The following is a 25,990-nucleotide window of genomic DNA, read 5'->3' as shown; positions in this document are numbered from 1 at the left end:
CTAATTTTGCATAGTCCACACACTTTAGACTGTGCAATTGCTTCCCCTTTAGTTTAGTATCCATTGTAATTGCCCATAATCTCACGGTGCTGCCATTCTAGCATATAGTATGGTTATTGTAAATCTGAACAAACGCTGAATTAATCGGTTACTGTGAAATGCATCGTAACCAGTTCAAAAGGACTATATCAGCCCTGCCAATACTTTCCAAAGGAAAAGATCGGTTAAATAATTACATGGGAAAAGCTATTCTATAACAGTTAAAGGTTTGCACAGAGTCAACACCAGGCGCCAGGAACTGTGCGAACAGCACTGAGAGCTTGGGGTCATCTCACTGTGGGGCATCACACATCAATGTAGTACTTCAGCCAACGGCCGTGATAATGATCAACTGCTTTGAATTAATATAGCAGCCTTGCTCTTTACAGTGAGGTGCTTTGACTGGTTTTGATCATTTGATAATTCATGAAGAAATTATATCTTGGACAGGCAAGTGTTTCCAATTTTCTTTCGCTTTCCTGCAGTGTGCTACTCAAGTGAGGTTTTATTTATGTTACAGACTATGGATAGTGTCACTCCCAACAGTTAAAAAGTTATCAAAAAAAAAAAATAAATGACCGTAACAGTAATTATTACATGGTGCCCTTTCCAAAAGAATTGTCTCTGCACACTTACGGGTTTCGTAATTCCACTTGAATGTTGCTATTGAAATAATTTGATGCACTCCTCATTTTAACCTGAAGGCTGAAATAACTGCACTATCTCTGTAAAGAAGTTTTTTTCCTCAGATATGAACCTGGCATAAATTAGCATAGCCACTGATTCTCTGCGAAATCAATAATTAACATTATTTTCTTCATAACCCATTCACTTTTAGTCCAAGATCTCCATCATTAAAGCTCATCTTCATTAACCAGATATCTGCATTAAAGGTTCAAGCTTTTGAAGAAACCTCATTCATTAGTTAAATGGCGTTATGTGTGGATGACAAACTTGTACAATGCCCTCCATAAAGATTGGGACAAAGATTTTTTTCTTTGGCTCCACTCCACAGTTTTAGATTTCAAAGTCGTGTATGGTTAAAGTACAGATACTCAACTTTTATTGAATGGTATTTTTTATACATTTTGGTTTCACCATAGTTGGCACCAAACCAAACAGACAAGCTCTGACAGCAGTTATACTGTGTAAATATTATTTTTAAAATCTATTTCGACTAAGCACTGTGCTCCGTTAAATATGGTAGAGAAAACACATCTGAAACGGCTCCACCTGCTGGAATATTAAAGAAATTGATAGTTTGTGGCAGTGCTCTTCATATTAAACCAAAGGTTTGATTCACATAAAGATTTAATCAAAATAATGTGTATGTGCGGGCGCGGTTTGCCATGCTTTGCGTAAACTTGATTCCAATTATATATTTTTAAGTCTCAATAACACTGAGCGAGTTACAACATTATCCCCAAGTAGTAGGTCTACGTGCATTCAACCCATATTCAATTTTCATTGATTACACCGAAACACCATTCCATCACCCCCAATACAAAATAAATACATAAATAAAACATGCCACAAGTAAAGAGAGAACAAATTGATTCTTCCCTTGGTAGAACAGTCCTGCGGAATAATCACTCGTGCATTTCCGGTGTGACCGGCGTTTGGGCAGCTTTTCGCAGATATATTTTTTTTAACGTCAATTTGTTCTGAGTTTCTTTCATTTATTTCCCTGAAGCACGGTTTAATGTGTAAACATGCGTCCTTAAAGTTTCCCACCACACCTTAGTAAACATATTTTGTATTCTTAAATACATTATAATGTAATGGTTTAAGCTGTATCCGTGCTCAAGAGATAAAGAGTGAGACCATAGCTTTTCGACTCCACGAGGCACGTGGCAGGCAGTTCTGTGATTTGTATTTCACGGCCATTTCCCCTGGATGCAGCTGCAACGTTACACGCACTGCTCAGTGACAAGGTAATTTAGCATAATTTACTAAGGAGGTGTTCGTAAGAAGTGACATTTTTCACGTTCGAGTTGACACATAAACGATTTTCCTTGTTAGCTTCCTTTTGGGGGGTAAAAAAACGTTCATCTTTCATTTTAAAATCCCACCTGTTACTTGTAAGATATTGTTAGCTAGCTTGGAAGCATACACAGAAAATGAAGTCAAGTGCCCAACTTCAGTTTGTTTGCTGAACAAATAACCTCAGTTAGGCAGTTCCGGTTGACTAGTCTTATGTCCAGGCATAGTTGCAGAATTTTAATAAATGTCAGAGTACTTAAGGGAGTGCAATAATTTGGCCACAAACATTCAGGAAATGATCGTCATACACTTCATATAGCATTCCAACGATGGAGCTGCATTTTATTTTATTACTGATTTCTGTAATAAGACGGACCTGGTACCAACGTTAACTTATTTTTCTTCACTCAAACATTCTTGTAGCTGGAGCTAGCTATGATGACCTATCCAGTCTAGGCCGCTTTCACAGCTAGCTAGTAGTGGCGCACAGTCATGCACTTAGCTATGAAGTATCTTCCACAATACGAATTGTAAGTTGAAAATTACACTAAGGTTTTGATTGAAAGCTGCCCGTTAATCTTATTTTTATATTAAAAAGACCTCCGCAGCGAGCGATATGTAAAAAACGAAGAACCGCTACAGTACAGCTGTCTTTATGAATGAACTCCCAACGATTAGCGAAGGCAACAGACTCAAGTCTTATCGAGTAAATCAGTAAGCTAGGCTTATCTCAGTTTCAAGTGACTTTTAAAAAACAATTTAAACAAATGCACGTGTAAAGATGTTTTGTGAGCGAACTTGTGTCGCATGCATTGAGATTTTTTCATTCGATCTTTTTATTAGCAATGCTAGCCAATGGTTTGGCAAGTATGATGATAATGTTTAACCGGCATAACATTACTCAACTCCAGGGCCCTGTTTCACGAAGCAGGGTCACCGAGTAAACTGGATCTTTCCACTGAATAAAATGCGGAACCCTCCCAAATATGGAACATGGACTAAAGTAAAGAGGTGTTCCGGGTTTTACTCGGCGCCGTTATCCAGCTAACTACACCCAGGCCCACAGGTATTTGCTCCTACAATGCAGTGCAATCTGAGTTCACCGATTTCAGATCAATGATTTCCCCTTCTTGCTCCAGGAAGTTAAGTGAAATCAAGTGGTGTAGTGCATGGTTGTAGCAAATAACTTTGCTCCAGACACTGTGGCCTGCAGGGGCAGTTGAGTTTGTGGACAACAAGATTTGACGAAATTGAACGATTATGAAAAGTGTTTTCTTAACATCACATTTGCCCACTAGTATTCTCTTCGAAAAATATTTGAGATTAACGGGCATTGTTATGAATTCATTATATATACGAAATATTAAACTTTCGATTTTATTTATTCCTACATTTTTAATACTGAAAACTAGCATTAAGTTGGGAGCATATGTTGCTATTTTTGGGATATGACCAAATCTTGAAGATGCATCATCAGTATTCATTACAGTGCATCAAACTCAAACTTATAAACTCTTTCTATGTTGTGAGCAAACGGCTTGGAAAAATAGTAGCTCTGTTATCTGGCTAATGCTTCATGTCTTCATTTCTCCTCACGGTCTTTCTCAGGTAATCCAGAGGGAGTTGGTACAATGCTGGAAATATCCATCTTAAAGGTAAACCTCAATACAATATTATGGCTGAGCAAGATCTTTCAAAAGAGTAGCTCTGTAATTTTGGTGCAAGCAGTGCTGCAGGTGGCCAGTATTATTTTTTGTAAGACACTGAGTATTCTGTTATGAAGCGGTTTTAATGATTTCAGCCTCTGAATTGTACTGAGCAGGTAGGCTAATGGTTTTCAATTGACAATTCATGCCTGTTAAATTATTTTTTTAAAGTATTTGAACCAAAATGGCTATCTATACCATGAAGGATACATGTCCCTTACAAGTAATAATGGGTGAATTTCCTGTAAAGTGATCCATGGCAAATGATTCCTTTGGAAAGATTTTTAAAAAAATCAATAAATGATATGCTGACAGGTGAGCAATTGTGGAAATGAAGTGTTCAAAGCAAAGCAAACAGCAGTGATCCAAACCTACATTATAAAGAATTATGTTGGACCTTAAGCACGTTTTGAACAACTTGATAAATTGCAAATACACTGGGTCCCCAGGACTGTGTTGAAAAGCACTGGTCCTAAGGGTTTATCTAAGGTATAGTTTATTGTAGCTTAAAGTATAACTGGTGAGGGGACTGTGACGTTTTTTGTAGATCCAGGATCCTGGATGTTTCTGGGGTCGGATTGTAAAAGGAGCTGGACTGAAGATACAGAGCCCCCAGGAATATGAGAACCTGCATGTCAAAATGAACCTTTTCTATCACGATGTCAACCTGGACGTCCAGAAGATCAGGCCGCCATCACTGGCAGAGCGACAGGTACGGTCTCTCATCCTGGTGTTATTTTCCTTCGGTGGCTAACCTGTCGATGAGTGGTCCTCAACCCTGGCCCTCAAGTGCCTTCATGCATGCAAGGAGAGTCAACTTTCTGGGTTTAAAAAAAAAAACAAAAAAAATTCAGCGCGACTAGTGTGTGTTTTTGATTGGCCTACACAGTTTTTGTGCGTGCCTAAGAACATTTTAGATACATGTATTTGCAGAAGTTTCTGGTGGCCTGGTGGCCTTACAATGGCTGGTGTAGGGACATTTGATGGTCTGTGGGCCAGCTTTTCAGACAAGGATTTAGTCTAGTCTTGGACAAAAATAAATTTCCCCAATGGAGGTATCCACTGAAAAAGCAAACTTGGTCTTGGACTAGGCTTAATCCTTGTCTGGAAAACCAGCCCCTAATACCTATTAAGGGATGTTTAAGGGCCTAAAAGTTTGAAGGTCAGGCATTGAAAGTTTTTGACTTGAAGCTTAATACCAGCATACATCGAGCACAGAGAACACCACGAAGTTGTGGACCGAAGTAGTGCAAGTTCTGCTTGTGTGGAGATTGAACATTGGATGATGGCTTTCTCTGCTAGGTCTGTGTGGTTTACTCACCCACCCTGAAGAGTTGGTGCAGAGCTGTTGTAGAGTCGATCTTCCCGGGAACTGTTGGCTGCCAGGTCATGTGCTTTCTGGTGGACCATGCCGAACACATTCTTGTGAGCTCAGACAGGTACGCAAATATAACAGATTTATTTTTCAAAAGTATTACTTCTATTTTTTTTTTAAAAGAAAGAAAAAAAGAATAAATTAATACACTTTCCTGTTTCAAAAGTCACATTGTGCTGTGCTGAAGAGTAGCGCGGCCAGTCACTATAGGCCACACACACTGCAGACTCAGAGTCTGACGCTCGTTTCCAGTCATGCGGTGCTCGAGGGGGTGTTGTTGGGACTGTTGTTGTCACGGCAACCTTGTTTCCTACAGCGTCAGAGCGCCGCTGGAGAAGTTCCTGCAGCTGCCGTTCTGGGCGAGGAAGTTCCAGCTCGCTGGCATCTGCCCCATGAGGCTGCAAGTGCCCGTCTATCAGGAGAAGGCCAAGCTTGTGTAAGGACAGGACAGTGCTTGGACTGCTAAGGCCCAGAAAGTCAAGCTGAACTATCTCTTTTGTGTGAATTGCATCGTATGTGTAGTTCATTTCATGTTGGGCAGATTTTGAAAATATGTATATTTTAAATCCTTTGGTGCCGTTTGTTTTAGGCCTTCAACCCACTGGGACAGCTCTGCTACACGGTACTTGCACAGTCTTGTACAAGGTATGTTACGCTAACACGCATTCCCTGCACAATTGTGCCTGCTGTTCAGCCAGCACCATTTTGGCAAATCTAAAGGCAACAGCTCATACAGCTGAGGCGTGGTTTTGAAACAAATACATTTGGCCCCCTGGTGAGAATCTCTCTGGCTCCTGGTTGAGATCGCCGGCCTTGGCTCACAGTTGCTTCGTGATGACGCTGCTGTTGTTGTGCGAGCACGGCTGGGATTATCGTGCGCTGAATCCCATTTCTCTGTGTTCAGCTTCCTCACTGTTAGAGGCTGTGCTGTGTGAGGTGCTGGAGGACGCCACTGCCATTGAGCTCTATTTAACCGTCAGGAATGTGAAGGTAACAACGCTCGTTCCTGTAGAAACGTAGCTTAGTTTCAGGCGTACAATAAAGAAAGGTCTTTAGGTTGTTTTCAGTCTTTCTCGATGCAGACGACTGCATTATTCTGACAAAAAAAGTTTTGCAGTCAGCAGGACTGTAAAATGTCATTTGATTTACATATTTATTGCAAAATTTGCATAATTGCCCTTAAAGGTATGATCCAGGATCCTTTTAGGGGCTTCTTGTTATGCGTGTCATGTCCACTAGGGGGAGCAAGAAGGGCCCAAAGGCAGATATTGCATAAATCGTTAATGGATAGTGGCAAAAAGAGAGCAGTTGCTTAACTTACTGTATAAATTGACTGACAGTATTATTGTTTATAACGGTGACCCAAAATAAGGCCATCATGTCATAAGATAGAATTCCTATTCAAGGAATATTTGAATATCAAGTCTAATTTTGACAGCTTTTATTACAAATTACTGAGGTGAAGGTCTTAGGACACCCCTTTCGATAGGCAGTGTGAGTTTGCATTCTGCGTATGCTCTCCAGGTCTGTGTGAACGACGACTTGGTTACAAAGAAGTTTGCGTGCTTCTCGAGCAGTAAGTCTGGATCCAGCCCTCGTGACTGCCTGGACGACGCCTCCCCCGCCATGCTGGCGGGTGACATCTTCTCCAGCGGCAGCGCCTTTACGACACGCAACGGCTGCGTCTTGCGGTCGCTGTGCTCCAGCATCTCTCCCAGGAAGGACCTTCAGAACGGCAGCCCAGGTAACTCCTGCAGCCTCCCCGCCTGTCACTCAGCTACGCTGCTGCTGCCTTCACGCTGGTAAGCGCTCCTGTGCTGCCTCTGTGATTAGTGTACTCCTGAAATGCAGGTGTTTCGCTGCGGGGATTCAGAAAGAGGAGCTGACTTTATATACGGTTCCGATTCGCCTCGCGCATGCTTGGGTTTCAGCTCAGGGTTTGAAACGTGAAAATCAGGCAGATTTTGAGTTTTAAGGCTTGTTAAGGAAGTAAGCGTTTATTGCTACTAAAGTGCTCTTTTATTGGTTTGCCGTTTCCAGTGGCGAGTCAGACTGCAGGTATTGGCTCCTGGAGAGGCACACAGGCACCACCTGGGGGCGCTCCAGAGCCCGAACCTCTGAGCCCTGAAACGGCGGACACAGCGGGAGCTCAAGCAGTACGTCCCTGACATGCCGCTCTCTGTATCATGGCAACGTGAGAATCTCACTGTTGCTTGGCGATGGTCAGTGTTTCAGCTGTGCTTCTCAGTCTCTGTTGTGTGCGCTTACGCAGCGCGGCGCAGTGGGTGGGAGTGATGGTGGCGTGGCCAGGAGAGCTTCTGACTGCAACCAGGAATCATTGGCGGGAGCCTTTTCTTCAGATGGCTGCCAGGTTGATGGGAGGTAGTTCGCACTTACTCTGCTATTTTTGAAATCCAGGATCTTTCCTTGGAGAAATTCTTGGCAGGACGATCACTCCTGGGAAGATTCACCACTATTCCGAGTGTTTGGTGGTAATGGCTCTCACTGTGGTTCAGTGGAGTCCCAGAGCCTTGGAAATGACTTTGTAACCCTTTCCAGACCGATATGTCAACAACTTTTTTTTCCTCATCTCTTCTGGAATTTCCTTTGATCTTAGCAGTGTGTGCTTGTATAAACTTTGTGGTGACTACTTCACTCTGATGGTAAGAGTCAATATGAATGAACTTTTTGATTGAACAGATCTGGCTGTAATCAAGCCTGGTTGTGTTTAATCAACCAAATGAAATTATCGATTGAATTAGGCTAATTGGTTAATTGAGTAATTAAGGGGCAATTACTTTTTCACGTTGGTGTTTAATAACTTTTTTCATTAAATAAAATCATTTAAAAATTGGGTTTAAAAAACAGTGTTTACTCAGTGTCCCTTTGTCTTATATTACATTTTGTATAAAGATTGGAAGCCATTCAGTGTGCTAAATATGCATTAGATTAAATCAGGAAGGGGCAAATACTTTTTCATGGCACAGTAGTTAATAATTAGCTTGCTGTCCTGAAGTAATAAATTTGAAAATAGAGGGAATTGCTTCTCAAATTTCGAGTATAAAACCTTTTGATATGGTTTTCTGTGAATGTTCCTGAATTTCACACTGCGATTTGAATGGTAATGTATCCTTTGATCCACAGTCACCACCATGCGTTGGAAACTGAGACACAGTCTTCCCTGGCAGATGAATTACTCAATAAGCTTAACTTGTTCAGGTAAGATTTAAATTCTTAAACGTAATCTTTTGAAAAACAGTAAAATGGTAAACCATAAAATGGTTATTTCCATTGACATTGGCCAGCTTGTAACTGAGCAGGTTGCATTTTTAAAATCATTACATTACATTACAGGCATTTAGCAGACGCTCTTATCCAGAGCGACTTACACAACTTTTACTTAGCATTTAATGCATTTAAAATCATAAATGGTGATCTGAGCTATACAATACATCGGCCAACCTACTGTATGTACTATAGGTTATGGAAGGTCATTTACATACAAATGGTATAGAACGGTTCTTGAATCGTGTTTTGTAGTCAGTATCTAGGCAGTAGGTGAGATGAGCTTCAGTCTCATGCTTGGACACCATAGGCCAGGCACTGGAAACTAGGCGTACTGTAGCTCTCTGGACTGTAGTGTTTGACTGAATCTGTTCTATATATTTTCGATAGGTTTATGAAGTTCTTGAATCCGCTCTCTAAAACTAAGAAAGCACACTCTGAGGTGAGTTCTCACTGCTTGTGGGAGTGGTGGTCGACTCCGGTTACACTCAACAAGTGTCCCGTGACTTGCTAACTGTAGAATTTTTTTGATCTGTCAAATCTATAATTGAATTTCCCCGCTGATTTGGCTTGTCTTGTCTGACATTTGTAAAGTCACCATTGCCATAAGATTCTCAAGTGGATATGTTACTGCAAATGAACTAACAACCTGTAACACGTTGCCAGGTTTTCTGTTTGGTTAACATTTGCATGTGGTTACGGAAGTAGTGTGTCTGCATCGGGTTTTCGCTGCTTGGAGCTGCTTTTTTATTTTGTATGTATGTGGTTCAGCCCGACTCGGAGGAGAAGACGGAGACGGACGGTGTGAAGAACGATCCGGAAGAAGACACACAGACCCAGGAGATCAGCACAGCTCCACAATCTGAGGACATCTCTGCAGCGCCCCCACCAGGCCAAGTGCGGTATGATCACGCGACCCACAGAGACCAGCACCGTACTGTGCAGTGGTTGCTCTCTCTTCAGCAGAAGGCACATCAGCACTGACTTAAAGCTGCAGAAGAGAGCACTCCTCTTATGCTCGTACTGTGATGTTTTCAGAATAATGATTAGAAGAAGCCTGAGGAATTTCTAATACTGCATTGTTTGAAACGCAGATGTTTGTTAATTTTTATTCTTAAAGCAAATTTTGCGAAGCCTATACAACAATGCTGTGCTGAAGTACCATGCTAAGCAAAACAATGTTTAATTTCCTCAGGTGTACCTAGCCTTGTCGTTCTATAAAATGTCTTTTCGTTCAGTGATGTCACAAAAATCGGTACACGGTTCCTTTTTCCTGTTTGCGGGAATACCGATATCGGCCCATGTGTGCTGTTCTGTGTGATTTCAATAAAACGTAGCTGAGTTGAATGAAAGCGGTGCATTGTGGTTTTTGACAGGCTACAGGTTGCCCGATCCTCGGCTACTCCACGCTCGGTTAGGTTACACAGGACAGAGGAGATTGAATCTCAGTGGCTGTCTGTCTGTTCAAGGGGAAGCACTGCCGCTGAACTGTTTGATCTCATCACCAGTGATGCTAGTGTCCTTGTAAAAGAGGAGGAGGAGGTGGAGGAAGAGGCCACAGCCTTCAGAGAACAGCAGGCTCTTGAAGAGGAGTTAGACTGTGCAAGGTGGGCCCTTTGTGTTTGTCTGTTTGTCTGTACCATAATGATGTTGACAAAGCAAGTCTTACCGAGAGGCTTTATCACAGTTCACAAGATGTTAAATTCTTGTATGTAATCGGTGTCAGTAAGCCTGCCCTTTCATACACATGTAGTTCCTTTTGAGTTTTATTTTCTTTGAGAGTTCAGCTCGAGGGCAGCATTCAGCATATCTGAAGTATGTTATGTACACCTGACACACGATACTATTCAAGTCTCTATACATCTTGTGAATGTGAAGTTTTATGACTTTTACTTTATTTTGGCAGGTTGTTGCAGTTGCTAAATCCGGATCCTTTGAATGCAGATGTGGAATGCTTGGACAGCACAGTAAGAATCTGCAGAAGTTGTGATTTTATCATTCTAAAATCAGTCCTGTTCCTTGATTTCCTTGATCTTGAAGTTCTCATGGCACGTTTCTTGAAGTCAGGCTCTGCTGTATGTTGCAGACTGGAGCAGACCATCTGTGTCAGAATATTCAATGTGGGCCTAGCAAGAATGGGATTTTACTGCATTCCGCCATTGACATTGACCCCTGCACTAGCCTGGCAAATTCTCCTATCACTGATAACATCAGGAAGGTATATGCACTCTCTGGTCTTTGTGTGTGAGTGTGTGTGCCTGAGGTGAGTGCTCTGTGTGTGTGTGTGTGTGTGTGTGTGTGTGTAGTACTGAGTGAGGTGAGTGCTCTCTGTGTGCGTGCAGTAGTATTGTATGAGTACTGTGTGCGCATGTGTGTGTGTGTGTGTGCTTCTGTGTGAGTTGAGTGCCCTGTGTGTGTATGTAGTGCTGTGTGCGCTGAGTGCTCTGTGTGTGTGGTAATGTGTGAGGTCAGTGCTGTGTGTGTGTGTGTAATAATGTGTGAGTTGAGTGCCCTGTGTGTGTATGTAGTGCTGTGTGCGCTGAGTGCTCTGTGTGTGTGGTAATGTGTGAGGTCAGTGCTGTGTGTGTGTGTGTGTAATAATGTGTGAGTTGAGTGCCCTGTGTGTGTATGTAGTTCTGTGTGCGCTGAGTTCCCTGTGTGTGTGTATAGTTCTGTGTGTGTGTGTGTGTATTTCTATGTGAGGTGAGTGCTCTGTGTGTGTGTGTGTGTGTGTGTGTGTGTGTTAGCTGAGTGCTCTCTGTGTGTGTATTTCTGTGTTAGCTGAGTGCTCTGTGTGTGTGTAGTTCTGTGTTAGCTGAGTGCTCTGTGTGTGTGTATTTCTGTGTTAGCTGAGTGCTCTGTGTGTGTGTGTATTTCTGTGTTAGCTGAGTGCTCTGTGTGTGTGTGTAGTTCTGTGTTAGCTGAGTGCTCTGTGTGAGTGTAGTATTGTGTTAGCTGAGTGCTCTGTGTGTGTGTATTTCTGTGTTAGCTGAGTGCTCTGTGTGTGTATAGTTCTGTGTTAGCTGAGTGCTCTCTGTGTGTGTGTGTAGTTCTGTGTTAGCTGAGTGCTCTGTGTGTGTGTAGTATTGTGTTAGCTGAGTGCTCTGTGTGTGTGTGTAGTTCTGTGTTAGCGGAGTTCTCTGTGTGAGTGTAGTATTGTGTTAGCTGAGTGCTCTGTGTGTGTGTAGTTCTGTGTTAGCTGAGTGCTCTGTGTGTGTGTATTTCTGTGTTAGCTGAGTGCTCTCTGTGTGTGTGTATTTCTGTGTTAGCTGAGTGCTCTCTGTGTGTGTGTAGTTCTGTGTTAGCTGAGTGCTCTGTGTGTGTGTATTTCTGTGTTAGCTGAGTGCTCTGTGTGTGTGTAGTTCTGTGTTAGCGGAGTTCTGTGTGTGTGTATAGTTCTGTGTTAGCTGAGTGCTCTGTGTGTATTTCTGTGTTAGCTGAGTGCTCTGTGTGTGTAGTTCTGTGTTAGCTGAGTGCTCTGTGTGTGTGTAGTTCTGTGTTAGCTGAGTGCTCTGTGTGTGTGTGTAGTTCTGTGTTAGCTGAGTTCCCTGTGTGTGTGTGTTAGCTGAGTGCTCTGTGTGTGTAGTTCTGTGTTAGCTGAGTGCTCTGTGTGTGTGTGTAGTTCTGTGTTAGCTGAGTGCTCTGTGTGTGTAGTTCTGTGTTAGCTGCGTGCTCTGTGTGTGTAGTTCTGTGTTAGCTGAGTGCTCTCTCTCTGTGTGCTCTTGCAGGGTCTGGTGCGTAAGGGGTACGGCAGGCCGCGCGTGGCGGAGTGGTACAGCTGGCCGGCGGTGGCGCGGGGCTGTGACACTCTGCTCATCTCCGGCTGCGGAGCCGATCCCCTCACCTACGTCCCCCCGCTCCTGTCCCACCTGCACCTGGTCTCCGCCTGCAGCACCCTCACCTCACGCACCGGGGTGAGTTTGATAATATCCGCACCTCAGTGTCCTTATTCTGCGGTCACGTGTGTGTGTGTGTTATGGGAGGGGTTTCTTCCTGAAGATTTGACCCTGTGCATTATCAAGAAGAAGAAACAATTATAACAACTGTAATGGTAGAAGCTGGATTAAGTTCTACCTGTGTATTGACGGCGTAGGTCTTCTCTTCATATTTAAGTGATATGTCTCCCTTTGCGTTCCCCCTGCAGCCCATAGCAGTGATCCTGTGCCACGGTTGGGAGAAGGCCCAGTGTGTGTTTGACCTCCTGGAGGACACTCCCGCTGCAGAGTCCCTCCATCCCATGATCGTCCTGGTGGGAGAGAAGGACGAGGCCAAAGGTGTCAAAATACAGAGGAACTGTGAGTACCATTTTTCCCACGTTCGAAACCGAGCAGGTTTTTCGACAGGAAATTAATTGGGTGCGAGTAACCTCGCTGCCACAAGATTTATGTATGAGATTTGACTGGAAGTGCTGCATTTACATATAAATAAAATGTGAAAATGACTGACTTGCACCATAACTTGCTTTGTTACTGTCTTTAGCATAGCGAGGAGAAATTAAATGTAATGCTGAATCTGAATAACTAAATAAATAGCTGTTAGTTTGAGATATGGACGATTTCATGCCACACTGATGCAATAATGCTCAGAACAGTGAGTGCATTAAGTGATTGAATGCAATTTAAAATCTTAACGGCAGTATTTACGGTTTTGATCCTCAGAGAACAGCGTGGCAGTTAGGCAGGATACCATCAATGCTTCATTTTCAGGCTTGTGCTTCCGCTGGGACTTTTATTAATATAGTTTCTTGGCAAGAATCATCTGCAAAATGTGGGTAGGCCTGTAATCCATGGTGGCATTCTCAGTGGTTATTTATACAGCCTGTTACTATGCCAGGCAGCTGACAATTAGTTGCAGTCAGTTTGCGGTAAGGAAGCCGGCATCAGTTTCCCCGAGTTGCGTCAGTCTTTATACCTGTTTTGTGAAAAGCGCGAAAGCTCACCTTCCTGCCCGTCAAACCCGCTCGCCAGGCCAGGTGTTGGTGACCACGCCCTTCAGCCTGGCACGCCTGCTGGCGTTCCACTGTTTCCTCTTCCTGAGGCTGTGCCACCTGGTGCTGGATGAGGTGGACGTGCTGTTTTCCAAAGCACCGGAGGAGGTGAGGCCCGGTGTGCACCGAGCCCCACAGCTAGGTGTATGGCAGCCATTTTGTCCTCGTGTGAACACAGATCCCGCTTGGATCATTTTGTGCTGGGTTTACATCCATACTCTTGTTTACTGTATCTGGTGTTTCATTTTAACGTGCTAGCAACGATTCTGCTCGAGGTTGATAAAGATAAAGGCCAATCTTTGCAATATTTCCCATATTTTTGTCACTGTAGGCTTTATGCACACTCACACACACCTTATAGGCTACTGCAGCTGAGTAGCACTCTGTCCCCTGTCCGTTAGATGGCCGTTGCCCTTCAGCACTTCCAGAAGGCGGCCGCCAGCGAGGAGCGGGCGTTCTGCACCAAGCAGATCATCGCCGTGGGCCGGCAGTGGAGCAGGGAGGTGGAGGGCCTGGTGAGGGAGCACATGAGCGACCCCAGCATCATCATCACCGTGATGGAGGAGGCTGCCCTCTACGGCGGGGTGCACCAGGTCTGTAGACCGCCAGTCTGTCCCACACAGTGCCGCTTCCCTGTGTGTGCCAGGTTTGTCCAGTGCGCCAGTCTGTCCCATACAGTGCCACTTCCCTGTGTGTGCCAGTCTGTCTCATACAGTGCCACTTCCCTGTGTGTGCCAGTCTGTCCCATACAGTGCCACTTCCATGTGTGTGCCAGTCTGTCCCATGCAGTGCCACTTCCCTGTGTGTGCCAGTCTGTCCCATGCAGTGTCACTTCCCTGTGTGTGCCAGGGCTGCCCAACACTGGCCCTGCAGATCAATCATCCTGTAGGTTTTCTCTCCAGACCTTACGAAACACGCCTCATTCAAAAGCTATGATCTTGCTGAGCTGCTAGTAGAGTAGAATCAATAGAAACGGGTGTATGGAATTAGGGTTGCAACAAAAACCTGCAGGATGTTTCCAGGAACATTTCCAGGAACGGGATTGGGCAGCCCTGGTGTAGCCTGAGAGAACAGGGCCTGCATAAGTAAAAAGGGAGGAGGTTTTATGCTAACATCCCACCAATGACCGTGTTGTTCTGCAGATGGTTCTGCTGTGTCTGGACTGCACCAAGGTCTCAGTGCTGCTCGGAACCCTGGACTTCGTTCCCGATGTTGCTCAGAAGACCCTCATCATCACCAACACTGTAGAAGAAGTGGAGCATGTCTTTCAGGTGCTAATTGCCAAAGCTCATCTTTCAACCTACATACAGTTTGTGTACGTGTATTAGTCGCAAGCTCTTCAAATGGCCAGTTTTGTCACCCACAGAGGCTTTACCCTTGCATTGGTTACCTTGTGTCCTGTTGAGTTGCCAGAGATCAGAGTTCCCGGCTGGCCTAACCAGCTGAGGGAGCGTTTCTTTTGGTTGGATGTTCCTACCTTATGGCTCAGACGGGCCTCCTGGTTGAATGAGCTCCTGTGATCTTCCTGAAGCAGCTGTGCTAGCTGCACAGGCCTCTGACACGGCAGCCATTGTGCAGCTGGTGCACTACACAGTGAACAGACAGGCTGGCCGTCTGGCACACGCTGCCTGAGACGTGCATGCTGGGAATGTTGCTTTCATAAATGTTGTTATCCCTGTTAGCGTGTGAAATCACAAATATGTGATTAGAATGCTCTTACCTGAACATTCTAATGCTGATGTAACAATCACCGCTGGTGACTGAAAGCAGTGGAGTTCTAGAACACTGACTTAGAATATTGGAGGAAAAAAACCGTACTCTTCAAAGGGTTAAGGAATGTCCGTGTCTGCTGAAATGTACTGAGAGGGGAGTGAACGGCACAGCTGGGCTCTCCTGCGCTCCAGCGCTAATGCCTGGTTCCCAGCATCTGCCTGGCTCATCAGAGGAACAGCCACCCGTGCGGCCCTGGTAATGAGCTGTCTGCTGACCCTCTGAAAGCGCTTCAGAAAAACACGGAACCCTTTGTGGTAAACCGGGGGCTTATTGGCTCCCTCTCGCCGAGGCGTCGTGGGAGTCTCTGCCGCCGCGCCGCGGGTGGGGGGGGGAGAGTCTCGGCATGACACGGGGTCCTGGAGCCAATTAAAAATTCAGATTCATCAGATGGAATCCAGAAGAAGAAGAACCTGCGTGTACAGATCTGGCAGGCTGGTTCTTTCCCTTATGTGCCATGTCAAATTCCCCTGATCATCGTCTTTACTTGACATTTAAAGGGATAGTTTGATAGCTCTTTGTGAAATTTGCTATTTTGCAGTCTTACTCATAGTTAGACGATAAGCTCGATACCAGTTTCATCCATGTGCTTCCGGTACAAAATTATTTGGCTAACGATGGGCTGCATGCTAATTGTGCCACCTCTGCGAATTGCTGCAGAAGGAAGCAGTGTTAGCTTTGCTAAGTGAAGTGGCAGAAAAACAACTGTTGGAGAGTTGCAGGTTGCCAGGTATGCATGTCACTAACTATAAACTTGTGCTACCTCTGCCACTCCCACTGCAGCCAATGGTACTGCATTCCTGGCAACCCCTAACTCTAAGTGTTGCTGCAGAGCCACTAATCTCTGTGCCCAGTGGATGGATTTGTTAATTATTGTTTTGAATATAGCTGATTCTAAAACAACCAAGCTCTTGCAGCTAAGCTTGGATGAAAAATCTGATCTAAATTAAGTGGGCTTGTATCGTTCTTGTGCGTGCCATATTTTAATACTGTGTGAATCGTATTTTTAAAGCCAAGTTCATCTGATGAAAAGCACATCGCAAAGTGCCATCTGTGTTATAAATCTGTCCCAGTTTTTTTTTTGCTGTTGCTCAGGGATGATCTTTCTGGATTCCAGGCAGTGAACAACACCGCAGCGTTCTGCCTGATGGTCCACGAGGGCTTGACCTACCAGTTTGACTTCGTCATTGAGCAGTGGAGGAAGCAGATTGGGCCGGGGACCCACGTCATTTTGGGTAACTCAAAGGAAAATTCATTCCTTTTGTGTGCTGCCTGGGTAAAATATTTAAAATATCTTTTCCAGTTTTTGTAAGTTTGATGGCTTAAATTTGTGAGGAGTGAAGGCAAAGTTGTTACTTCCCCAGCTGTGGGTTTCTACAGAGACTGACTGGTCTCTCCCGTGAGCTCTTTTCAGAGAAAGTGGGAGTCTGTTTTTGTGACCCTTTCCCCTTGTCCCCTTTTGGGAGTCTGTTTGTGTGACCCTTTCCCCTTGTCCCCTTTTGGGAGTCTGTTTGTGTGACCCTTTCCCCTTGTCCCCTTCTGGGAGTCTGTTTGTGTGACCCTTTCCCCTTGTCCCCTTCTGGGAGTCTGTTTGTGTGACCCTTTCCCCTTGTCCACCTCGCTCCCCCAGTCGTGACTAATGAGTGCCTGAAGGCCCTGGGGATTCGGGATGCTACCTGCGTCGTACACTACGGCTTCCCCAGCTCTCCCAAGCTGTTCGGGGCCCGGCTGTGCTGCATGTCCCAAAACTTTCAGAACCTCTCTGTCAAGGTACCCTGGACCGTGCTTGAGCCAAACTGGGACATGACTTACCGATTAAAGCCACCTTCTGTTCTGCTTATTTTTTTTTTATGTGGATGGGTTCCCCTTGTCTTTTGAGCTGACAGGGGAATCGAATAATCTTGAGCGTTCTTCACACACCATACGCTTGTACATACAATGGAAGGTGTCTCGTCTGTGGCCTGTTATTTTCTTACCGTATCAGGGATTAAAGAGTTAATTAATGACGTTAATCGCTGTGTCAGCGGTGCCGGTGGGCGTGTCCTCGCTGCGTTGACTGACAGGCCCCCTCCCCTGGTCTGCGGCAGGACTGCGAGAAGCCGTCGCGCGCGGCCAAGTCGGTGCTGCTGCTGTCGGAGCGGGACGCCGGGCACGTGGTCGGGGTGCTGCGCTACCTGGAGCGCGCGGACGCGGCGCTGCCCCCGGAGCTCCTGCACTTCGCCCAGGGCGTCCTGCGCGCCAAGGAGGGCCAGAAGGGCGGCCGGCCCCTCTGCGGCTACCTGAAGAGCTTCGGCTTCTGCAGGTGTGGGGCGGTCTGGGGCTGTTGCTGGGCGGTCTGGGGCGGCTGCTGGGTGGCTGCTGGGCGGTCTGGGGCGGTCTGGGGCTGCTGCTGGGCGGCTGCTGGGCGGTCTGGGGCTGCTGCTGGGCGGCTGCTGGGCAGTCTGGGGCGGTCTGGGGCTGCTGCTGGGCGGTCTGGGGCGGTCTGGGGCTGCTGCTGGGCTTCTGAAGGTGTGGGGCGGCTGCTGGGGCTGCCTGAGTCATCTGTGTCTGTGGAAATGTGAAGAGCAGCATTTGGTGGATCGTCAGGGAGTGGGCACCGATGGCTCGCATTAATTTCTGCTTCTAATACGCAGATTTTTTTTCTTCTTTTTTTTGGATGTGTAGAAAACAGTGTAACAGATAGAACGAATTGAATGTGTGTGTGGCATGATATCATCCAGATATCCAGACATGTAGCCAAATGAAATTGCAATTTCAGAGTACTACTTCAACTTCTGGTTGACACAGCTGTTAAGTATAGCACTTCCAGCCTTACAAATTCCAGTCTCCCCATTGACATACATGGACAATCAAAATGGCATCTGACATCTGCTGGAAGAGATTCTGGTGTGTAGACACAGTACACCCCAATGAAGCTTTTTTCTCCCTGCTCTGTTCCAGGGATAGCAGAGTGTGTCCCGATCGACACCTCATCGACCCCAAGCAAGACGCCCCTCAGCACCCCGACTCTGGGAACGCAGTGGTGAGATGACCCCCAAACTCGCACACAGCACAGTGCCTGTCGTCATGGTGCATCTTACGATTTTAAATCGTTTGAGCTCGTCTCACTTAGAAGCTGTAGGATGTTGTAGCCTTTGCTTCACTTACCGCTCGCAGACATGTGTAATTACAGTGGGAAAGCCCAAACCCGCACTCTGTCACCTCCTGGTTAAAAGACCCGGTGTGCTGAAATGCACTTTGAGGCTCGACTGACAGTTTGTACAAGGGCTGGCACCCCTTACTGTTTATGTAGAGACTCGCACCTTCCTGGAGAAAGGAAGAAAGGAAGAGAGACTGTTTGTCATTTGTTCTGCCTGTCCTTCCTGTGATGAAAGGAACAAAGAAAAAAAAAACAAGCACATCGGAATACTGTAGTGACTGTTGCTTTGATGTATTTCTGTCTCCCAAGAACAAAAGAAAAGACGCTTTGGTTGGGATGTTTTCATTTGATGTTTTAATTTGTTACACATGCTTTTCAAGCTTCATGTTGCATTTTTATTCCAATGATCTGTGTTCACAGGTTCTACCCCTGTACATAAAGAATGCCTCCTGTTACTATGGACGCATAGTGAGCAGGAAAGAGGGCTCTTATGAAAGTCTTGCGGCAGAGATGATGGAATATTACGCCAGCGAGAAGTTCAATGCCAAGGACGTGGTAGAGGGAGGGATCTATGGAATCCAGGAGGAGGGGGTCTATCACAGGTATGTGATATCAGCAGCGGATGAACTACCAGAATTTTTGGGTCTTCTCTGCCGTAGCTTCAGTTGATTCTGTTGGCAAATCACTGCAAATTTCATTTATTTATACTTTCAGCTAGACTTTAAACTTTATTATTCCCAAAGGGATTTTTTAGTGCTAGTCAATAGACATGTGTAACACAATAATGACATTATGAAAATGTCATTGCCAGAAAATTCTAACGTTCTGATTACCATGAGAACTTGACTGCTTTAGCAAGCCTGTATCGGTCTTCAGTTCAGTTATTGCTTGAACTGTCTCAGTGTTACAATCTCTGTGTAATTCAAGTAATTTATCCTGGCAGTGGAATAGATGCTTTTTTTTGTTCTACTTTCAAATCTTGCATATTAAAACAGCCACACCGTGACATGCTCAGTGTAAAATCACTCTAACAGGGTTGTTTTAACCTTTGCTATGCACAAAGGCCACAGAAATGGTGATAAAGAGGTCAAGAGACACAAATGAAGCAGGTTACAATAAAATCACTCTGTAAAATCACGAAATCTGTGTCATTCATTAAGAAGTAGAATATATCACCCACTCAATAACACGTACATTCAAATGTTCCATTCAGTGTCAGAGGCTTACATGTGGGAATGCTGTAAAGATAATTTTCTAATGCTTTCCTAATGCTTGGAGAGCAGTTACTCACGGTCTCATCCTGGCGCTCACCGTGTCCTGACAGGGTCCAGGTGCTCGTTGCCCCGGACCGCGGGGAGCGTCTCTTCTGCAGCGTTAGAGTGCACTTCCTGGACGAGGGGCGCGAGCAGGAAGTGAAGGCCCACCAGCTGCTGGCGCTGCCCAGCCGACTGCACAGCCTGCCGCCGCAGGCCGTCGAGATCATCGTGTGCCGCGCCAAACCCATCGACGGGGAGGTGGACTGGAACCCTAAGGTATCCCCCCCCACACCTGTTGCAACCCTTCCACTTAATTTTTAATTATGGAAAGTGCCCAACCCATCCCCTGTTACAGCCCCTCCACTGCACCTTTAACTAGGAAAAACATCCCCCCCCCCCCCCCCCATGCACTGTTAACTACAGAAGATGCCCCCCCCCCCTCCTCGTCCAGTTTCAGCCCCTCCACCCCTTCCTTTCCCTCCACTCTGAGAATAGCTCTCTTTGAAAGGTAGACATTGTCTGTGGGAGGCAGAACGCTCCGGATCCTTTGGCCTGATTGGCTGTGAACATCTCACCTTATCAGGTCAACAGGTGCATCAGCCAGAAGATCAAAGGAGTGGAGCATCACGCCAAAATTGTTCTGAGCCTGGGGAACACAGTCTGGGTGGATCCTATGGTAGGCTTTAACTGGTGGCTGTTTTGACCTTCAGTGAGATGTCGAGATGTTGCAGTAATGGAGTAGTATTGATATTGGCTTTATTATGAAATATTTTTTATGCCTTTTATTCTGTAGTGAAATAACTCACCGTTTTTTGTTATACACATGGAAACCAGGTCTTTGCACCCGGTTCCTGACAGGTGTTCAGTGCAGTCACATCCATATTGAGCTCATCCATAATGTAAAGTTAGGTTCTTGAGGTCACGTGATATTGATTCTAATGCTGTCGTTGCTTTTTTTTCGTCTTTCTTTGGTGGCGCGTAAAGGTGCGAATCACCCGTTTGCCAGGACTGAAGACCTCCATAAACGAGTACAACGTGCGCTCTGAGATCCTGGCCACCGGGATGGGTACCAGCAACCCCCAGCACCTGGAGCTCCTGAGAGCGCTGTGCCCGGACGCGGCCGTTTCCGCCGCTCCTGGGGAGCCCGCCCCCGCCGTGCAGTGAGTGAGAGAGAGGCCGAGGCCCCCAAAATATACACAGTCCCCTTAATCACGCCTTTAAAAAACAACGCTCTGTGTCCTCTGATGCCTGACTTTATTGAGTTGTCTTTTGTGCATGCGAGTGCGTTTCAATGCAGCTGTAATGGTAGATCATAACAAGGGCTTTATTATAGTGATCCAGAATGGATGTCGTGATAGTTTGTGACGCAGTGTGGTGTGTCATATGACAGGCCAGCGGCCCCTGCAGAAGCCCTGGAGGCCCGGCTGAGGAGCCCCGTGGAAGCCCTGGCCAACGGAATGGAGGCCTGCACAGACAGTCTGCAGTCAGGACGGGGGGAGCCGGGAGACCCCCCTGAGAGGGAGTCCGGAGTCCCTGCCCCTCCTCCAGAGAGCGGGCCTCAGGCCCCCTCGGGGGTCTCAGAGACCGGGGCCGGGCTGGGGTTGGGTCACAGCCTCAAGCTCTTCCCGGGTCTGGGTGCTTCTGTGCCGAACGGGCCCCGTGCCTTTTTAGGGGCCCTGGAGAGTAAGCTGGGGGCCCCTGCCGCCCCTCTGGAGAATGGGGTGCAGGAGAACGGATTAAACGGTGCAGGCTGTGGAGCGCCCCCTGTAGGCTGCCCAGCAGGGGAGGAGGAGGAGCTCCCACAGACCACACGGTACGCGCTACACACTTCCTCTCTTCACACTACGCATTTCCTGTCTTCTCACTACGCACTTCTTGTCTTCATACTATGCACTTCCTGTCTTCTCACAGGACAGGGGTTCACAAAGCCACTCAGTCTGCCTGCATTCATTTCTGTGGTTGTGAGCACTGGAAATACTCCCACTGTAAATATGCAAGCCTGTGTGTGTGTGTGTGTGTGTGTGTGTGTGTGTGTGTGTGTGTTTGTGTGTGTGTGTGTTTGTGTGTGAGAGTTCCTTTCTGTCATCAGTTTGACACCCACTGAGCCCATTTTGCAGTTAGCCCTGCCTGTCATGCAAATTAGCTTTAGTGTTGCTATTGTGAAACTTAGCCCAGGTTTTATTCTCATAAGAACACTGTAGGAACACTAAAGATGATGCATGTATTTAACAGTAAATATGAAGTATATTGATGAAGTATATATATATATTTATATATGTAGTTGCGCAATCATACATTTTTGGGCAACTTTTTGAAAACAGATCTTGTGTGAAAATGAATGGAATCTTGGTTCTGACCGCAGGTGGAGTTTGACTTGTAGGCATTGTAGTGGCTAGCCCTCCCTTACTCTCCGCCTGTGCGTCTGACGTCTGCAGTTTCTTCACGTTCCTCGTTCCTCTCATCCGCAGGTTCCACCCGCACATCAAGTGGTTCGAGAGGGACGACTCCGTCACCCTGAACATAAAGCTGCTCAACGCCACGGAGCAGAAGTGTGAATTCTTCTCTGACAGAGTGGTGTACAGGTGGTCTTTCCCTCTCTGTTCAGTAACACAGAAACTTCCCGGACACAGCACTGCCACATTTTATACATGTTATCAAAGGCCCCATTTCAGAACAGCAGAACTCGACCCACTTGGTTTTTAATGAAGCATAGTTATCTCCCTCTTTTGCTAAAAATGACTGTAAAACATGTGTGTATTTATGTGCTGCTTTGGAAAGGGGGGGGGGGGGTGCATGATGTATCCTTTTCTTTAACCGTCCTCGTTCTGTGCTGCGTTTGTCTCATCGTGCCTGAGAGGATCGGGAGAAACAGATTGCGCCCCTCTCTGACTCACAAGTGGCTCTGGGTGGAGAGGGAGAGGGAGAGTGAGAGTGGAATCAGCGCTGATGGGGGCTTTTTTTTTCGTCTGGCAGCGCCCGCCTTAATGACAGGCGTTACTATGCGGACCTGCGGCTGAGCGCTAGCATCGTAGCGGACGCGTCCTCCTGGGAGGCGGGGCGCGGCGAGCCGGTGCTGAGGCTGATCAAGCGGAGGCCCGGCGCCTGGAACGCGCTGCTGCGGCGGAGGGTGAGTCACCCCCGGGCTCCCGCCGTTCCCGTGGCGATCGTCCAGGAAACGGGAGGCTCCCATCGGCCGGCTGTCAGACGGGTTCTTCGGTCACCGTGTAATGTGTAAGAAGGGCGCAGGGGTTGAATATTAAAAATGTATACGTTTGTAATGTAAATTAAGTCCATGACGGATGAATATGAATAAGTGTATAAGTCAGATGCTTGTAAAAGCATTGAACTCGCCCAGATTTTATAAATAAATTTTGATGTTTTGTTAATCTTTCTTTTTTTTTTTTTACCTGATTTACATTTAAACAGTGCAGAGACATCACAGCTGTGTTAGTAGAAATTCTGATTATCTTCAGCATCATTCATCACAAAATGACCAAAGAAAGCGTAGCGAGGATCAGAATGATCTAGGCTCATCTGTAATGAGGGGTTAACCTTTGAACTCATTTTTCCCATAGAGCCCCTTCGTAACCTTTGATTTTGACCACTTTGAGGGCGATGAACCAGCGGTAGAGAACACAGCATCCGAAATGGGACGTTTTCCTGTTGGTGATAAAGGTGCGCTGCTGCCTTTTGCAGAATGCAAAAGGTCCGATTTGCGTGCGTCTCACCTTTTTGTTAAGGGTCTGTCGGTGCAAGGCCTGATGTTTTCGTTTTTATACCGATTGCGTGAAGACGCATGCGGCACAGACACTAATGCAGTTTGCTTTTTGATGTTGAGAGCCCCAATCACATAAATTCTACTTCTGTATGCAAAATGCAGGCTGTATCCCGCCTTGGTACGCGGTTTGTGAGATTGAGATTGAAGTGTCTATCAGCGAGTGCTTTGATCCAGTAGGTGGCAGCAGACGTGTCCACCTCTTCACGGTCTCCAAGGCGCTAATTTACATTTTATTTGAGTGCCGCAACCACTTGGGAATTCTTCAAGCTCACTTCTCTAACGGCTTCAGAAAGCCCACTGTTCTTGTTTTTACTCTTTGTCGTTCGTACAATATTACACCTAAAATGTGTAATAACTCGCTATTGAAGGTTCCAAAAATAAGTTTTATTATACCTTGCGTGTTTATTCAAAGTGCAATTTATGTAGGAAAGGTTTACTGCATTGTGGCATACGTGCCAAACAGAGAATCATTTTTAAACGTGTATAAGTGTGTGTCATTTTTCCTTTGTAGAGGAAATGTGTTTGGCCGTGTTAGGGAACTGTAGGTGACGCTCTCGTTCTGTGCGCAGGTCGCTGGTTTGTGGAGCACACTGGAGAAGAGGGGTGCTACGTGAGGTCAGACTCTGAAAGTGACAGTGACTGAACGAGTGGATGGCAGAACTTCACCTTTTCAGAAGCGTCTTCAAGCTTTGTTTCTTTTTTTGTTTTTTTATGATTCTGTCAATGTCAAGGCCTCAGCCTTTCATTCACAATGACATGTGCTACATGCCTTTATGAATGCTAGAGATCAGGGGTTTACGAGTCATTAGGAGAGCCACTGTGTATGCTGCCTTTCATTCAAAGCATAACTGTAATAAGTTGTTAACTGTTATTGAGTTGACACTTAATGAAAGTACCCTCCAAAATTATTCACACTGACAATTTATTCAAGTGAAAAAGACTATTAACTGCTGAGATGGTGAGCAAATACTTTTTTCTTGATTTGGCTGTGTACTCCACTATTCTAAATTTGTAATCAAACTTTGGTTTCACCATGAGGAAATTGCAGCACTTCTTATACATACCCCCCCCCCCCAATTTCAGGTCACCATAACGTTTGGGATATGTTAACGTTATGTAATATTAAAGTAGTCATGTTTAGTACTTTGTTGCATATCCTTTGCATGTGACTGCTTGAAGTCTGTGACCCATGGACATCACCAGGTGCTGAGTATCTTCCCTGGTGATGCTCTGCCAGGCCTGTACTGCAGCCATGTGGAGGTCTGGAGATTTAGCCATTGCAACACTGATTTATTGTTGATTTTGAGGTATGCTTTGGGTCATTGTCTTGCTGAAAGTTGCAATTGCAGTCAAGTTTTGAGGATACCCGGATTTTGGCCAAAATATCTTTGTACTTGCTGGAGTTTATGATTCCATTGACTGTAAAGGGATATTTCACCCTTTCATAATATAAGAAATTTTGTGGAGCCTACTCCATTAACATAACATTATATAATGACGAGAACAGGACATGCTCGCCATTTTCCAATCGCTAAAGTGTGCTTAGTACTGGTTTTACCTATGAACTAGATAGTACCTAGCACCCTATCAAGCCTGGTTCTGAAAACCCCCAGAGTTTGTGGCTCTACTACGTGACCTAGCTAGCTATTCCACACATTGACTACTCTCTGAAAAAAATAGTTCCTCACTATGAAAATGCCATTGTATTTATGTAGCGTGAACACTAGCAACATCAGATGCTCCAGTTGACCGTGGTCAGCATCACCGTTCCTCCCGGTTGTCAGACTCCTAATTCCCTCCCGTTCATTTTCTGGACCTCGCCAAAATAGTTTTTAAAGCACAAACTATAACTGCAAAGGATAATACACTATATGACCAAAAGTATCTGGGCACCCCTTTGGTCTGGGGCTGTCTTTCATGGTTTGGGCTAGACCCCATAGTTCTGGTGAAGGCAGATCTTAATGCAACGGCAACCTAGACAATTCTGTGCTTACAGTTTGGGGAAGGCCCTTTCCTGTTTCAGCATGTCAGTGCCCCTGGGCACACAGCAAGGTCCATATAGAAATGGTTTTGATGAGATTGGTGGGGAACTTGACTAGCCTGCACAGAGCCCTGACCTCAACCACATCCAACACCTTTGGCATCAATTGGAAATCCAACTGCGAGCCAGGCCAAAACGCCAATCACTGCTTGACCTCACTATTGCTCTTCCTGCGGAATGGAAGCAAATGGAAGCAAAACAAACAGATACATTTTGACCTTAGTCATTATGGATCTATTATCTTCCGAAGTTAGCGTGTGCTTTAAAACGGTTCATTTTGATGAGGTCCTGAAAATGAATGGGAGTGAATTGGGAGTCTGACAGCCAGGAGGAACGGCAATGCTGACAACAGTCAACAGAAGCAGCTGATGCTGCCAGTGTTCACGCTAAGCAAATACAATGGGGTAGGCTCCACAAAATTACTGGTGTTATAAATGGGTGAAATATCCCATTAACAAGGGCCTCATGTCCAATAGATGCAAAACAACTCTCCCACCATATTTGGCTATAGTTCTGACAAAAGTGCCCTCCTTCCATTGCGAAGTTCACTACTGTGTGTGCAGGGCTAAATAGTTCAGTTTTGGTCTGTACTGACGGACTGACAAGACACCCGGATCCAAATTCCAATGCA

At 45.8% G+C, this 25,990-nt stretch overlaps 1 protein-coding gene across 1 annotated transcript; it reads left to right on the top strand.

Annotated features, from left to right (window-relative positions):
- Positions 1 to 1,181: 1,181 nt before the first annotated feature.
- Positions 1,182 to 25,656, top strand: tdrd12 (tudor domain containing 12). Its single transcript, XM_035395132.1, has 34 exons — positions 1,182 to 1,973; positions 3,631 to 3,677; positions 4,276 to 4,440; positions 5,031 to 5,167; positions 5,420 to 5,539; positions 5,693 to 5,748; positions 6,008 to 6,093; positions 6,628 to 6,847; positions 7,144 to 7,259; positions 7,376 to 7,485; positions 8,248 to 8,322; positions 8,779 to 8,830; positions 9,160 to 9,290; positions 9,897 to 9,995; positions 10,295 to 10,355; positions 10,499 to 10,606; positions 12,117 to 12,302; positions 12,533 to 12,683; positions 13,356 to 13,483; positions 13,777 to 13,968; positions 14,518 to 14,646; positions 16,263 to 16,380; positions 16,776 to 16,915; positions 17,233 to 17,447; positions 18,086 to 18,167; positions 18,705 to 18,886; positions 19,609 to 19,816; positions 20,124 to 20,216; positions 20,525 to 20,700; positions 20,931 to 21,353; positions 22,009 to 22,122; positions 22,514 to 22,667; positions 23,116 to 23,215; positions 23,888 to 25,656. The coding sequence occupies exons 2-34, from the start codon at positions 3,654 to 3,656 to the stop codon at positions 23,959 to 23,961; spliced, it is 4,425 nt and encodes a 1,474-aa protein (XP_035251023.1). The 5' UTR covers positions 1,182 to 1,973; positions 3,631 to 3,653; the 3' UTR covers positions 23,962 to 25,656.
- The last annotated feature ends 334 nt before the right edge of the window (positions 25,657 to 25,990 follow it).

This window comes from Anguilla anguilla, chromosome 16, assembly GCF_013347855.1.
Source record: "Anguilla anguilla isolate fAngAng1 chromosome 16, fAngAng1.pri, whole genome shotgun sequence".
Classification (NCBI taxonomy): domain Eukaryota; kingdom Metazoa; phylum Chordata; class Actinopteri; order Anguilliformes; family Anguillidae; genus Anguilla; species Anguilla anguilla.
The sequence above is the reverse complement of the archived record's forward strand: the minus strand, read 5'-3'. Positions and strand labels throughout refer to the sequence as shown.